Source organism: Salvelinus namaycush, chromosome 32, assembly GCF_016432855.1.
Source record: "Salvelinus namaycush isolate Seneca chromosome 32, SaNama_1.0, whole genome shotgun sequence".
NCBI classification, from domain to species: Eukaryota; Metazoa; Chordata; class Actinopteri; order Salmoniformes; family Salmonidae; genus Salvelinus; species Salvelinus namaycush.
Window position 1 is genome coordinate 24,621,224 of NC_052338.1, and position 16,418 is coordinate 24,637,641.

General features: G+C 44.0%; 1 protein-coding gene across 1 annotated transcript; it reads right to left on the reverse strand.

Moving 5' to 3' along the window:
- Window positions 1–2,469: 2,469 nt before the first annotated feature.
- On the reverse strand, window positions 2,470–14,462 carry LOC120027069 (polypeptide N-acetylgalactosaminyltransferase 12-like). Its single transcript, XM_038971913.1, has 4 exons — window positions 14,408–14,462; window positions 13,362–13,506; window positions 3,355–3,524; window positions 2,470–2,663 (listed from the first exon to the last, which is right to left on the reverse strand). Exons 1-4 carry the CDS (start codon window positions 14,460–14,462, stop codon window positions 2,470–2,472), a joined length of 564 nt encoding a protein of 187 aa, XP_038827841.1.
- Window positions 14,463–16,418: the final 1,956 nt, after the last annotated feature.

The window sequence follows — 16,418 nt, forward strand, 5'->3', positions numbered from 1 at the left end:
GGGGTTGCAGTATAACAGCCTTATAACATGGTTGGGTGGCAGGTAGCAGGGGGTTGCAGTATAACAGGGTTATAACATGGTTGGAGGCAGGTAGCAGGGGGTTGCAGTATAACAGGGTTATAACAGGGTTGGAGGCAGGTAGCAGGGGGTTGCACTATAACAGGGTTATAACATGGTTGGAGGCAGGTAGCAGGGGGTTGCAGTATAACAGGGTAATAACATGGTTGGAGGCAGGTAGCAGGGGGTTGCAGTATAACAGGGTTATAACATGGTTGGAGGCAGGTAGCACGGGAGGTTGCAGTATAACAGGGTAATAACATGGTTGGAGGCAGGTAGCAGGGGGTTGCAGTATAACAGGGTTATAACATGGTTGGAGGCAGGTAGCAGGGGGTTGCACTATAACAGGGTTATAACATGGTTGGAGGCAGGTAGCAGGGGGTTGCAGTATAACAGGGTTATAACAGGGTTATAACATGGTTGGAGGCAGGTAGCAGGGGGTTGCACTATAACAGGGTTATAACATGGTTGGAGGCAGGTAGCAGGGGGTTGCACTATAACAGGGTTATAACAGGGTTGGGTGGCAGGTAGCAGGGGGTTGCACTATAACAGGGTTATAACAGGGTTATAACATGGTTGGAGGCAGGTAGCAGGGGGTTGCACTATAACAGGGTTATAACATGGTTGGAGGCAGGTAGCAGGGGGTTGCACTATAACAGGGTTATAACAGGGTTGGAGGCAGGTAGCAGGGGGTTGCACTATAACAGGGTTATAACAGGGTTATAACATGGTTGGAGGCAGGTAGCAGGGGGTTGCACTATAACAGGGTTATAACAGGGTTGGGTGGCAGGTAGCAGGGGGTTGCAGTATAACAGGGTTATAACAGGGTTATAACAGGGTTATAACAGGGTTGGGTGGCAGGTAGCAGGGGGTTGCAGTATAACAGGGTTATAACAGGGTTGGGTGGCAGGTAGCAGGGGGTTGCACTATAACAGGGTTATAACAGGGTTATAACATGGTTGGCGGCAGGTAGCAGGGGGTTACAGTATAACAGGGTTATAACATGGTTGGGTGGCAGGTAGCAGGGGGTTGCACTATAACAGGGTTATAACAGGGTTATAACATGGTTGGCGGCAGGTAGCAGGGGGTTGCACTATAACAGGGTTATAACAGGGTTGGAGGCAGGTAGCAGGGGGTTGCAGTATAACAGGGTTATAACATGGTTGGAGGCAGGTAGCAGGGGGTTGCACTATAACAGGGTTATAACAGGGTTGGCGGCAGGTAGCAGGGGGTTGCAGTATAACAGGGTTATAACATGGTTGGCGGCAGGTAGCAGGGGGTTGCAGTATAACAGGGTTATAACAGGGTTGGGTGGCAGGTAGCAGGGGGTTGCACTATAACAGGGTTATAACATGGTTGGCGGCAGGTAGCAGGGGGTTGCAGTATAACAGGGTTATAACATGGTTGGAGGCAGGTAGCAGGGGGTTACAGTATAACAGGGTTATAACATGGTTGGAGGCAGGTAGCAGGGGGTTGCACTATAACAGGGTTATAACAGGGTTATAACAGGGTTGGCGGCAGGTAGCAGGGGGTTGCACTATAACAGGGTTATAACAGGGTTATAACAGGGTTGGCGGCAGGTAGCAGGGGGTTGCACTATAACAGGGTTATAACAGGGTTATAACAGGGTTGGGTGGCAGGTAGCAGGGGGTTGCAGTATAACAGCCTTATAACAGGGTTATAACAGGGTTATAACAGGGTTATAACAGGGTTTTTTGGCAGGTAGCAGGGGGTTGCACTATAACAGGGTTATAACAGGGTTGGGTGGCAGGTAGCAGGGGGTTGCACTATAACAGGGTTATAACAGGGTTGGGTGGCAGGTAGCAGGGGGTTGCACTATAACAGGGTTATAACAGGGTTATAACAGGGTTGGCGGCAGGTAAAAGGGGGTTGCAGTGTAACAGGGTTATAACAGGGTTATAACCGTGTTGGGCGGCAGATAGCAGGGAGTTGCAGTATAACAGGATTATAACAGGGTTATAACAGGGTTGTCTGCCGGTAGTAAGGGGATGCAGTATAACAGGTTGATAACAGTGTTGGGCGGCAGGTAGCAGAGGGTTGCAGTATAACGGTTATAACACGGTTATAACACGGTTATAACAGGGTTGGCGGCAGGCAGCAGGGGGTCAAACTATAACAGGGTTATAAAAGGGTTATAACAGGATTATAACAGGAATGGGCAACAGGTAGCAAAGGGTTGCAGTATAACAGGGTTTACATTTTGTGTACTAAATGACTAATGTACAATGAAAATGTAAACAGGCACCATATAGTTCATGTAGCTATACATATCCACAGGAGCATGATACATACAACTGCAAGGTAGAATGAATGGAGGGAGGCACTACTGTACTACAGTCCCACAATTAGACTGAAGAAGAGCAGTCTTCACCTGGCCTGCTATGGGGTTTCTCACCTGTGGAGCAGCGGCTCCAGCCAGCCCTCGTGACATTCACAGTGGCAGTCCAGGAAGGTCAGCACGTCACCCGTGGCAATGGAGGCCCCCAGGAGCCTGGCCCGCACCAGGCCCTCCCTCTTCCTGGCCCGGGTCAGACGCACCTTCTTCAAGCTGGAGATGTAGTTTTCCAACGGCTCCTTCAAATGAGCTGCGGTGGAACAAAAAGGGCTGTTGTTTACATTTCATGATTGATGGAAAGCAAGATTGTACATTTCCTCAACTGACAAAGAAATGTAGGTATGTGTTATGTTACCACAGAGTGGTTCAGCTAATAGGTGTGCCTGAACTTTGTGGTTAATTGGTAATTAATGAAATAATACAACCAACTGCTTGACAGAAATCTTATAAAATATTTCCAGTGAAATACATCGGTATTATGGCCAATACTACGTCATGAGAGGGTTAAATAGTGACCGATGAGCAAGGCTGCATGTTAACCAACTGGCATTCAAAATTATTGAAATGTATTCAATGGGATAGTTCACTCAAAAACTTAATTTTGTATTTTGTTTATTAGTCTACAGAAAACGTTGCATGTCAGAAGTCAAGTTTTCAAGAAAGAGCACTTTCTGTACAGAGCAAAAACTGTGCACTACACCTGTGACCTTAATTTAACATATTGAATGTCATATTCATCAGATATTGTCTCTCATTTGCTTTGGCAGGCAGAATGGCATATCATGTCTACTCTAGCCAAGCCTGTCTGTCCATCAGGGTCTCAGAGTAGGAGTGCTGATCTAGGATGTTGGCTTTTAAATCACAATTAACACAAATTGCATGGACAGGGGGGACCTGATCCTAGATCAGCACATGCAGGCCATGTATGTCTATGATTGTACCTCTGTCACTATAGTCGTCCACCAGCACCACCTCTCGTAGAAGTAAGTTAGGTGATGTCTCCAGGACACTGTGAACAGTGCGTAGCAGCGTGGACCACGCCTCGTTGTAGAAGGCGATCACCACTGAGGTAGATGGCAATGACCTGTAGTCATACTTCAGGTCCTTACAACTGGAGAAGAGAGAAACATATCACTTGTTATAGATCTGTAGCCTGATCCCAGACCCGTTTGTGCCATCATGCCACTCATTGGCACTTAATGGTTGAGAATGGCGCTGGAGGGGATGGCTGCCGTTTTACGGGCTCCCAACCAACTGTGCTATGGTAGTAACCCACCTCTACCATCCGTTCTACTGGCCAACTTGTAATCACTGGAAAATAAACTGGATTATCTCCGTTCGAGAATATCCTACCAACGGGGCATTAAAAACTGTTATATCTTATGTTTCACCGAATTGCGGCTGAACAACGACATGGATAATATACAGTTGGCTGGGTTTTCGTTAATCAGCAGGACAGAACAGCTACGTCTGGTAAGACGAGGCATGGGATATGTTTCTTTGTCAATAACAGCTGGTGCACGAAGTCTAATAGTAAGGAAGTCTCGAGGTATTGCTCGCCTAAGGTAGAGTACCTCATGATAAGCTGTAGACCACACTATCTACAAAGAGGGTGTTCATTTATATTTTTCGTAGCCGTCTATTTACCATCACAAACCAATGCTGGCACTAAGACCGCACTCAACAAGTTGTATAAGGCCATAAGCAAACAAGAAAATGCTCATCCAGAAGTGGCGCTTCTAGTGGCCGGGGACTTTAATACAGGCAAACTTAAATCCGTTTTACCTAATTTCTACCAGCATGCCACGTGCGCAACCAAAAGGGAAAAACTCTAGACCACCTTTACTCCACACACAGAGACACATACAAAGCTCGCCCTCCATTTAGCAAATCTGACCATAATTCTATCCTCCTGATTCCTGCTTACAAGTGGAAAAAAACTACTAAAGCAGGAAGTACCAGTGACTCGCTCAATACGGAAGTGGTCAGATGACGGAGATGCTACGCTACAGGACTGTTTTGCTAGCACAGACTGGAATATGTTCCAGGATTCATCCAATGGCATTGAGGAGTATACCACATCAGTCACTGGCTTTATCAATAAGAGCATCGATGACGTCGTCCCACAGTGACCGTACGTACATATCTCAACCAGAAGCCATGGATTACATGCAACATCCGCACCAAGCTAAAGGCTAGAGCTGCCGCTTTCAAGGAGTCGGACACTAATCCGGACGCTTACAAGAAATCCCGCTATGCCCTCAGACGAACCATCAAACAGGCAAAGCTTCAATACAGGACTAAGATTGAATCCTACAGATTACAGATTACCAGGACGTGTACTCAGAGCATGCGCGGACCAACTGGGAAGTGTCTTCAACCTCTCCCTGACCAAGTCTGTAATACCTACATGTTTCAAGCAGACCACCATAGTCCCTGTGCCCAAGAAAGCGAGTAACCTGCCTAAATGACTACCGCCCCGTTGCCCTCACATTGGTTGCCATGAAGTGCTTTGAAAGGCTGGTCATGGCTCACATCAACACCATCATGCTGGAAACCCTAGACCCACTCCAATTCACATACCGCCCCAACAGATCCACAGATGACGCAATCTCAATCGCACTCCACACTGCCCTTTCCCACCTGGACAAAAGGAACACCTATGTGAGAATGCTGTTCATTGACTACAGCTCAGTGTTCAACACCATAGTGCCCACAAAGCTCATCACTACGTTAAGGACCCTGGGACTAAACACCTCCCCCTGCAACTGGATCCTAGACTTCCTGACGGGCCACCCCAGGCACTAAGGGTAGGCAACAACACATCTGCAACGCTGATCCTCAACACGGGGGCCCCTCGGGGGTGCGTGCTTAGTCCCTTCCAGTTTTCCCTGTTCACCCACGACTGCGTGGCCAAGCACGACTCCAACACCATTATTAAGTTTGCTGATGACACAAAAGTGGTAGGCTTGATCACCGACAACGATGAGACAGCCTATAGGGAAAACGTCAGAGACCTGGCAGTGTGGTGCCAGGACAACAACCTTTCCCTCAACGTGAGCAAGACAAAGGAGCTGATCGTGGACTACAAGAAAAGGAGGGCCGAACAGCCCCCATTCACATCGACGAGGCTGTAGTGGAGTGGGTCGAAAGTTTCAAGTTCCTTGGTATCCACATAACTAACAAACTATCATGGTCCAAACACTCCAAGACAGTCGTGAAGAGGTCACGACAACATCTTTTCCCCCTCAGGAGACTGAAAAGATTTAGCATGGGTCCCCAGATCCTCAAAAAGTTATACAGCCTAACCATTGAGGGCATACTGACCGGTTGCATCACCGCCTGGTATGGCAACTGCGGCAACTGCTAGGCATCCGACCGTAAGGTGCTATAGAGGTTAGTGTGTACGGCTCAGTACAACACTGGGCCCAAGCTTCCTGCCATGCAGGACCTATATACTAGGCAGTGTCAGAGGAAGGCCCAAAGAATTGTCAAAGACACCAGTCACCCAAGTCATAGACTGTTCTCTCTGCTACCGCACGGCAAGCGGTACTGGAGCGCCAAGTCTAGGTCGCTGTTTATTATCTATGCATAGTCACTTTAGCCCTACCTACATGTACAAATTACCTAGACTAACCTGTACCCCCGCACATTGACTCTGTACCGGTACTCCTTGTATTCAGCCTCGTTATTGTTATTTTATTGTGTTACTTTTTATTAAATTATTTACTTTAATTTATTTAGTAAACATTCTCTTAACTCTATTTCTTGAACTGCATTGTTGGTTAAGGGCTCGTAAGTAAGCATTTCACAGTAAGGTCTACACCTGTTGTATTCGGCGCATGTGACAAATACAATTTGATTTGATTGTCATTGGCATGACAAGGAGTGGAATTAGAGCACAAACAGGGCTGGTACCAAAGTTAATAGATCTGGGCCAGTATTCAACGTGTTTAAGGCTGCATTTAGACAGGCAACTCAATTCTGATCTTTTCACACATTTTGTTACTTTACAGCCATATTCTAAAATGTATTAAATAGATTTTTTTCCTCAACAACCTACACACAATACCCGATAATGACAAAGCCAAAACAGGTTTTAACAAATTGTTGCAGATTTCTGTCAGGACCCAGTGTGAGAAACAGTCACTTAGTAAACTGAGTCACTAATAGTCGGCAGAACCCAGAAGATGAGGCAGACACAGCAGTACTTGAGACGGTGATTTAATAAAGAAAAAAGGAAAAGAACTTCAGGCAAAAATATAAATCCACAACGTCAAAAGTAAATCCAAGAGAAAAAATGTATATCCTCCAAGACACAAGGAAAATCCAAAAAGTGGTAAGAGCAGCAGGGAAAAAACAAACCTCAAAAGAATAAACAAAAAATAAACAAGAACAAAACCAGAGTACCTCAAGAAAATCCAACTGGAGAAACAAATGTTCACAGCATGGCTGGGGCAGGGTGCTAACATACAAACACAGAGCAAAGAACTGAGGAACACTAAGGGTTTAAATACATTCAAGGGAAATGAGGCACAGGTGCAAATAATAACTAGAACAAGGGAAAAACAAAAGGGTCAAAAAAGCATAATGGGGGCATCTAGTGACCAAAATCTGAACAATCCTGGCCAAATCCTGACAATTTAAAAATTTCTTTAAACTGAAATATCACATTTACATAATTATTCAGACCATTTACTCAGTACTTTGTTAAAGCACCTTAGGCAGCGATTACAGCTTCGAGTCTTCTTGGGTATGACGCTACAAGCTTGGCACACCTGTATTTGGGGAGTTTCTCCCATTCTTCTCTGCAAATACTCTCAAGCTCAGTCAGGTTGGATGGGGAGCGTCGCTGCACAGCTATTTCCGGGTCTCTGCAGAGATGTTTGATTGGGTTCAAGTTCGGGCTCTGGCTGGGCCACTCAAGGACATTCAGACTTGTCCCGAAGCCACTCCTGCATTGTCTTGGCGGTGTGCTTAGGGTCGTTGTCCTATTGGAAGGTGAACCTTCGCTCCAGTCTGAGGTTCTGAGTGCTCTGGAGCAGGCTTTCATCAAGGCTCTCTCTGTACTTTGCTCCGTTCATCTCTCCCTCGATCCTGACTAATCTCCCAGTCTGCCACTGATAAATATCCCCACTTCATGATGCTGCCACCACCATGCTTCACCGTAGGGATGGTGCCAGGTTTCCTCCAGACGTGACGCTTGGCATTCAGGCCAAAGAGTTTAATCTTGGACTCATCAGACGAGAGAATCTTGTTTCTCATGGTCTGAGAGTCTTTAGGTGCCTTTTGGCAACTCCATGAGGGCTGTCATATGCCTTTTACTGAGGAGTGGCTTCAGTCTGGCCACTCTACCATAAAGGCCTGATTGGTGGAGTGCTTCAGAGGTCGTTGTCCTTCTGGAAGGTTCTCCCATCTCCACAGAAGAACTCTGGATCTCTGTCAGTGACCATCGGGTTCTTGGTCACCTCCCTGACTAAGTCCCTTCTCCCCCGATTGCTGAGTTTGGCCGGGCGACCAGCTCTAGACCTGTTTCCGCTTTGTCATTATGGGGTATTGTGTGTAAATTGACGAGGGGACATTTTTTTAAATCCATTTTAGAATAAGGCCGTAACATAACAAAATGTGGAACAAGTCAAGGGGTCTGAATACTTTCCGAATGCACTGTAGGCCCAGGTCCTTACAACTGGAGAAGAAGAAAGAAAATCAGTTATTTGTTGTTGGTTACTGTTGTTGGTTACTGTTGTTGGTTACCATTGTGCTTGGATGTCTCAGATATGGCGGCAGAACTTTATTGTTTGTGCATGGCTAAAATGGCACTAAGTCATTTGAGACTTAATTTCCTGCCCTATAGGATACTCAAAAGGAACAGCTTTACAAGCTTTGTTAGTGACTTTATCCAACATGACAAAATAAAGCTTTATCTTGTCTGATTTTGGCATTTAGAACTAGGCAAAGGGGCATAAAATCATCTTGAGCTGTTTCAATGTGGCATAAAATCAACAAATCATCTTGAGCTGAGGAGTGAAGCGTTAGCCACTATGGGTTAATGGAGTGTAGGCAGAGGCGTCATGCCCATAGGAGTCACATGCCCCCTCAGATTTGTCCAGTTAAAAAAAAATGTTGGGGGGGGGAGTTGGCTTTAGCTTGCCAAGATATTTTCCCAATCTCCCAACCTCCTAACTAGCTACCAGGAAGCCATTTCAGGCTATACATCTGTAATGGATACACTGGGAATCGGGAAGCAGGTGCAGAAGGTGAGTTTTATAATAAAACAAGGCAGATAAACAAAACAGGAGAAGCGTACTGCACATGGACACAAACCATCACTGCCTGATGACAGAGGGCTAAATAAAGGGAGAGCAATCAAGGTGATGAAAGGGCTGGGGGGTGCGGTACTGCTGCCAGACCCTGAGCTCACCTGAATTAATTGTTTGTTTCTAGTTATATCGTTCAATTTTGTTTTGTTTTGTCTAAATCCAAGTACGTCGCAAGTTTGAAAGTGGATTGTATGTACCATGTGTAACGACCTTAATCCTAATCGCTGTAATATGCAGAAAACTGTACAATCACTACCGGAGGTTGTATGGATTTAGTGAGTAAATCAACCACCATCACCTACTCCCGTGAGTTTCTGCTCTCTTTCTGAGATAAAGCTCACACTATCCAAAACAACATTGCCTTGCCTGATGGTTGTTCTACAAAGTCAAAAAGGGAAACTAAGAAGAAGCGAGGCTCAAGAGGTGGTGTCAGGAACAGACTACGGAAGCCGTCACCCGCAAATGTGCGGTCATTAAATAACAAACTGGGAGAGTTAATGGCAAGGGCTACATTTGAAGAGGACTTTATAGGAAAAGTAATTGAATCTGCTTTACAGAAATGTGGCTCAAGCAGGACAATGTTGATGTGAACATTGATGGATACACTGTCATTAGAGCAGATGGAAACAAAACAACGTCACATAAATCAATAGGCGGGGGGCTATGTATCTTTGTAGATAATACTTGGGCCACGCAGTGTAATGTGATTGAACAAGTGTTTACAAGAGACTATGAGATTCTCGTTGTATCATTCAGGCCATTCTATCTACCACACGAGTTTGGACAAATTACCATTATTCTGGTCTATGTGCCTGGACCTAACAATAAGGAAGCTGCTGACAGGATTACACACTGTTTCAATGCTGTGCTTTCACGATCAACTGACCAGCCAGTATTTGTGCTTGGGGATTTTAATACACTCTCCCTTTCGCACATCTCCCCACTCTGCAACAGTATGTCACCTGACCAACTCGCTCAACTCTCATCCTGGACCAGTGTTATGGCAACGTAGAGGACGCATACAAGGCAGTGTGCACAGTACCCATCGGGAAATCAGACCATAACGTTATCCATCTCCTACCGAGATACAGGCAGCAGGTGAAATGCAAAAAACCTGATAAGAAATCCATTCAGGTATGGACAGAGGAGAGTAGGGAGGAGATCAAGGATTGTGTTCTTTGACTCGTGCAGGGATCCCCTTGAGTTGACATACAGTATTACATCATGCATCCAGTTCTGTGAGGATACTGTCATTAACACAAAAACTGTCAGAGTATTTTCCAACAACAAGCACTGGGTTCTAAGGACTTGAAAATGTGCCTCAATGAAAGGAAGTTTGCATTCCTGAAAGGGGATACTGATGCTGTAAAGGAGAAAGAAAATGGATTCAGGTCAAAAATATGGAAACCAAAAAGGACTTCAAGGATAAAGTGGAGCAGAGGTTCTGTACAGGCAATCCAAGACAAGTATTAAAGACAAATGTAAACAAATATGTGAGAGCATCCCCAAATCCTCTCCTGTCCAGATAACAAAGAACGAGGGGGCCTATTGCTTGTCAAATATTAAGCCACACAAACACCGGGCCCAAGAGGACTACGGGGCAAAGTACTGAAGGTCTGCGCCGACCAACTCAAGGGAGTTTTCACACGACTGTTTCAACTCCTGCTGAGCACCTGGACAGTGTCAAACTCCTGGAAGGTGTCGACCATTGTACCAGTGCCTAAGAAGTCAGGGGCCAAATCACCAAATTACTTTTGACCTGTGGCCCTCACGCCCCTTTTGACCAAATGCATGGAAAGGGTTGTTAGTAAGCACCTTACCCTGTCCATAGCAGATCAACTGGTCCCATTACAGTTTGCCTCTAAGGCACAGAGGGGGACTGAGGACGCTACACTGACCTTGGTGAACATGGTGGCAAGTCACCTTCAACATGCAAAATCATATGCACACATTTTATTTATTTATTTTAGTTCAGCTTTAAAGACAATGCAAATACACACACTGCTGAAACGACTACTGGACCTGAATGTCAACGGAGGCCTTGCAGGTTGGATCAAGGACTTCATGAATGGGGCCCTCTCTGATGAACTGACCCTGAACACAGGGGCGCCCCAGGGGTGTGTCCTTTCACCGTTGTTGTTCGCTATCTACACTAATGAAATGAAGTTCCAAGGAAACAATGTGAGCCTTTTCAAGTACGCGGATGACATTGCTCTGGTAGGACTATTTTTTTAAGATGCTACGTCAGATGGGGACAGCTATTTTAAACAGACCAACAACCTTCAAGAATGGTGCCGGTCAAGTGCCCTCCACATCAATGTGAAAAAGACAAAGGAGCTGATCATCAATAGCAAGAACTTATCAATATCCCAACCACTCTCTCTGAACGACCAACCAGAGGAGGTGGTTGACTGTTTAAAATACATAGGGACACAAATTGATAACAAGCTGAGTTTACAGACTGTATTTTTTAAAAGCAAGCCAGCGCCTATTTTTTAATCAGGAAATAGAAGGGGTTTGGGGTCAGCCAGGATGTTCTGGAGAGGGTGTACAGCAGCTTGGTGGAGAGCATCCTCACGTTCAATATGACAGTCTGGTATGGTAATCTGAGCTGGTAGAGAGCATCCTCACTTTCAATGTGACAGTCTGGTATGGTAATCTGAGCTGGTAGAGAGCATCCTCACGTTCAATATGACAGTCTGGTATGGTAATCTGAGTGTGAGGAGCAAAAGCAAACTGACCAGAATAGTAAACACAGCCAGCAAAGTAATTGTTCGACCATAGGCACATTTGAGCATTCTATTCCACAAGGCAACCAAAAAGAAGGCACTGGCTGTCGTTGGCGACCCCTCCCACCCTCAGTTCGAGGCTTCCCTCTGGCCGGCGCTTCAGAATGTCCATGGTCAAGCAGAACGCGTTCAAACGTTCATTCGTTCCTTGTGCTGGTGGACTACTAAATGCAAAGTAAATTGTATCGGTATATGTACTTATCTATCCAGTGCAGTTGGGACAGTTGTGAGTGAATGTATTAATGTCCTCTGTTAGTGGATGCAACATGATGGACTGACTGGTTTAAATGTGTCTGATGTGAGAATGTATGTGTTTGTGATCCTTTTAATGGAATGTGATGCCAAAGAAACATTTCCACCCTGGATGGACAATAAAGTTGTATTCTATTGTATTTTATTCTATTCTATGATGAGGTCCAGTTGTGCGTAACGATGGGGAGCAGGTGTGCGTAATGATGATTGTCGGGGGGGCGGTGATTAGTAGACCGGCGACGTTGAGCACCGGAACGTTACATTACCTACAGCATGGTCAAGCAAGTTAATGTTTCCAACATTTTTGGACTACTAAACAACTATTGATTTAGAACCACGGAGAGTTACCGCAAGTCACAAAGAAAACAGAAGCTGCCTCCACTCTTCCAGCACCATTTCAACATCTAATCACCTATGCTTAGTCTAATACAATGACAACTAAAAGGTATTAAAAAAACAATTTAGTCCAATCAATGTAAACTAAATATGATGTGGCTGTCCATGGTTCTAATTTCTGTGTGTGCGCATGCGTACAACAGGAAGAAAAAACATGTTGACTCACACTACTAGTAGAGAAACGACAATGACATCCTCCTCTTTCATGTTGACGAAACAGTCTATGACTCTTGTCATACAGTACGCGCTTAAAAAAAATTTGTCCTAGGCTATCTGGCTAAAATGCTTGCTTGCTAGAATAACTTCCTTTCATGGACAACTTTAGTTAGTTAACATTAGCCTTCTACATCTAGCTAGATATTGAACTTCCATCCTCTCAGTCCAGGGGCACAATGTATGAATTTATGTTTGGATCAGAATCGCTGTTATTATCATTGGCCAGTACGGAGAACTAAGTAAAACTACAAGTCCAAATCCCTATCTCCATCCATGGCTAATTTAGGAAAAGGACGATTTTAGCTAACTAGCTAGCCAACGGAGGACATCAACACAACGAAATGCAACAATTCAAGTTGTTTCTGTCAATTATGTATTTATCTTGATGCGATGTGATAGGAGTGAAGCCAAATCCAAACTGGCTTCCCTTTACACTTTTTTTTGGTGCGCCAAGACCATTCACAGATGAGCTCACTCAGTTTAGCTCAACGCTGATTAGCTATTATTAAATTATATTTTTTTACATGGGAGGCCAAATGTTTGCTGGCTTCCCTTGCATTCAATGCTATGAATTGAAGGAAAATTATGAAAAGACGAAAGATAAATAATTGTATATGTTTTTTTGGTGGGGGGGGCCTAGCTTCCCTTGGCATCCATGAATGCACGCCACTGACAGCTCAAAAGGTATGCTTAGATATGTTTCACATAGATTTAACGACAATGATTATGTCTCTAGATTGCTGAAAAAATCTGTTTCAGGTGTTTGATAAATGAAAATTCTAGCTTCCCTCCAGACCGCCCCCCTCAGATTTTTCCCCTCAGATTTTTGGGATGCATGTTGCCCCTGAGTGTAGGCCTGTACAACACTTATTTAGTCAGTCATATTTTTTGAAAAGCTTTAGAACACTCTTACATCACAAGACGAATGCAGGAAAATTATCATAAACAACACACTGAAACTCACTGTCAATTTACAGAGGATTCCATCTTTCAGGTAGGCTGCGGTGGAGAGATATCAGATCACTCACATAGGTATTAATCTGGTGCTTCTTAATACTTTCCTCTTCGTTTTTCTTCTCCTCTCCGACGAGGTTCAATTTGACAGCTCTGCCCAGTTCTCCTAAGGCATTTAAATCCAACGGCGGTTTGTCATAAACAGGCTTTTTAAGCAATTCATTTCCAATATCTTGCTCAGTGGGAACTTCTTTTATGCTTGTTCCACCTATGTCACCTGGATTATTATGCCTGATAAAAATATAATATCCCACTATAGAAGCCCCGAACAGGCAAACTATCAACTCTGACCGATTCCTTCCCCTGCAAAGTGCCATCGTGTCTCCCTTCCTCACGGGATGTTTTCATGCCCCGTGGGCTACAACAGCACAATGCAAGTGCATGACCAAACCAGGGGTGTAAATATTAGTCCACAAAAATGCGTTTTGCAACAAAAACGATAGTTTCTATTGGACAAATTAATGTTTGTCCCGCCCCTTTATGTTCCTTTTGCTTCCGTTTGTGAAACGTTTTGCAACACAATCGTCGTAATGAATATGCCACAGATCAACGAAACAAAAAATAATAAAACCACACAAAATGTGGTGCTGATAACTTTGCTCATTGTAAGAGTCCTCCTAATATTTTGATTGAATCAACTGTTTGTATCAAACACGCTAGGCTACTTAAAGTTGATCAACTGTGTTGACCGAATTTGAATAATCAAACAAGTGTCAAATTTCCCAACGCTCTTTTCCGTTATCCAGGGATCCAGCACTTGGCTTCCTTGGTCAAGGTTAGTTGAAACAACTCTTATCCATTAACCTACGTGATGTTAAAGAAGGATTTGCCCGATTAGATTAGCTATCTTGATGGATCAGCAGTAGCACCTAGAGAAAAAAATCCAGGTCAAATCAAAGAGCCTTATCCAGCGCCAGCAGCCTACTATTCCAAATCCACTTTGCGCTCCCTCCTCTATTCACACCAGTCGCATTAGACACACTGTTATCACATTGTTATAGCTTTACCTGCAACATCCACACACATCAGTGGAGGCTGGTGGCTATAGGAGGGTGGGCTCATTGTTCCTTTTAATTCCATTCCAGCCATTACAGAGTCAAACATGTGGTTTCCATATGTTTGATGGGTTTGATACTGTTACATTTATTCCATTCCAACCATTACAATGAGCCCGTCCTCCTATAGCTCATCCCACCAGCCTCCACTGACAACTGAGATTCCGATCAAGCTGCACACAATTATTCAAGTCGATATAGTCACTGTAATCTTTCTCAAGTGTCATGAGTTGTACAGAACTGCAAAATAAACTTTTTTTTCAGTGTAACAATCTTACAACAGTTTCGTTTCCCCTTACATAATTATACAAATGAAAGAAAAATCTGTTTGAAGTTGTAATGTTATGTGCACAAGTACAGTAAACCCAACAATGAGGTCATCAATATGTAGTACGAAAAACAACATCAGCTAGAACAAAATCATGAGAAAGAAGCTATATACAGGGTCAGTTCCAATAAGATATCTACAATGTGCGGATACTAGACTGATAGAGGTAGATATGTTTAGTTGTAAAGTGACTAGGCATCAGGATATATGATGAACAGAGTAGCAGCAGCATAAATTAAGATTTTATGTTTGTGTGTGTAGAGTCAGTATAAATGTGTGTGCGTGTTATTTTTGTGTTGGAGTGTCAGTGTGTAGAGTCCTGTGAGTGTGCATAGAAAGTGCAACAAAAAAATACAAGGGTCAACTCAGATTTTGTTAGCTATTTAGCAGTCTTATGGCTTGGGGATAGAAGCTGTTCAGGGGCCTGTTGGTGTCAGACTTGATACACCGGTACTGCTTGCCATGCAGAAGCAGAGAGAACAGTTTATGGCTTGGGCCTTCCTTTCACACCGCCTGATATAGAGGTCCTGGATGGCAGGGTGCTTGGCCCCAGTGATGTATGCGATTGAGGGCAGTGCTGTTGCCATACCAAGCAATGATGCAGCCAGTCAAGATGCTCTCAGTGGTGCAGCTGTATAACTTTTTGAGTATTTGAGGTCCCATGCCAAACTTTTTCAACCTTGTGAGGGGGAAGAGGCACAACTGTGAGTGTGAACCATTTTAAGTCTTTAGTGATTTGGACCCCAAGGAACTTGAAGCTCTTGACCCGCTCCACTAAAACTGTACAATATCACGTGCCTGTAGTTTATACCATGGCACGTAGTCTAGTGGTTAGAGCGTTGGGCCAGTAACCAAAATGTTGCTAGATCGAATCCCCGAGCTGACAAGGTAAAAATCTGTCTTTCTGCCCCTGAACAAGGCAGATAACCCACTGTTCCGAGACCGTCATTGTAAATAATAATTTGTTCTTAACTGACTTGCCTGGTTAAATAAAAAACTGTAGTTTTCAGGGACACTCTTTTCACACCACTTTCATACAAAGTATTTTTGTAGCAGGTTAGGAGAGCATTTTCACTAACCCTAACTCTAATCCTTTTCCTATCATTAACCTCAGTATCCTAACCTGCTACGAAAAAATTTACTTCCGTGTCAAGATGGTGTCTAAAGAGTTTCCTGTAGTTTTCATGCACTGATGTCAAAGAGACTATTGCTGTTCTGTGTTCTTGCATGAGTAGGGCTTGTGTTATTAAAAATAGTAACTTAACATTTACTTGTTGTCGTTCAACATTTACGGGTGCAACAAAGTTATCTTCATTATTGACAAATATTCTTACATTATTTCTCTTAGCACTGTCATATGTAAAACATTTCAAGTTTGAAGCAAACATCTTTAAGCAAATGAAAATGATTAATAATTGAGTTAACTGTTCAGAGTGAGAAGGTAATTTGAGTGCCATACTGTTTGATTGAATACTGTTATTGTGAAAACAACAAGGCAACTGGAGTGTTGTAATATACCACGGTACACTGACCTGTCTTTCTACTATCACTGGGAGAAAACATATATTAGGCCACATTTTATGCAAGAGGACATTTTCATACAAGACATAGTCAACACTCGTTGTAGCACAACAG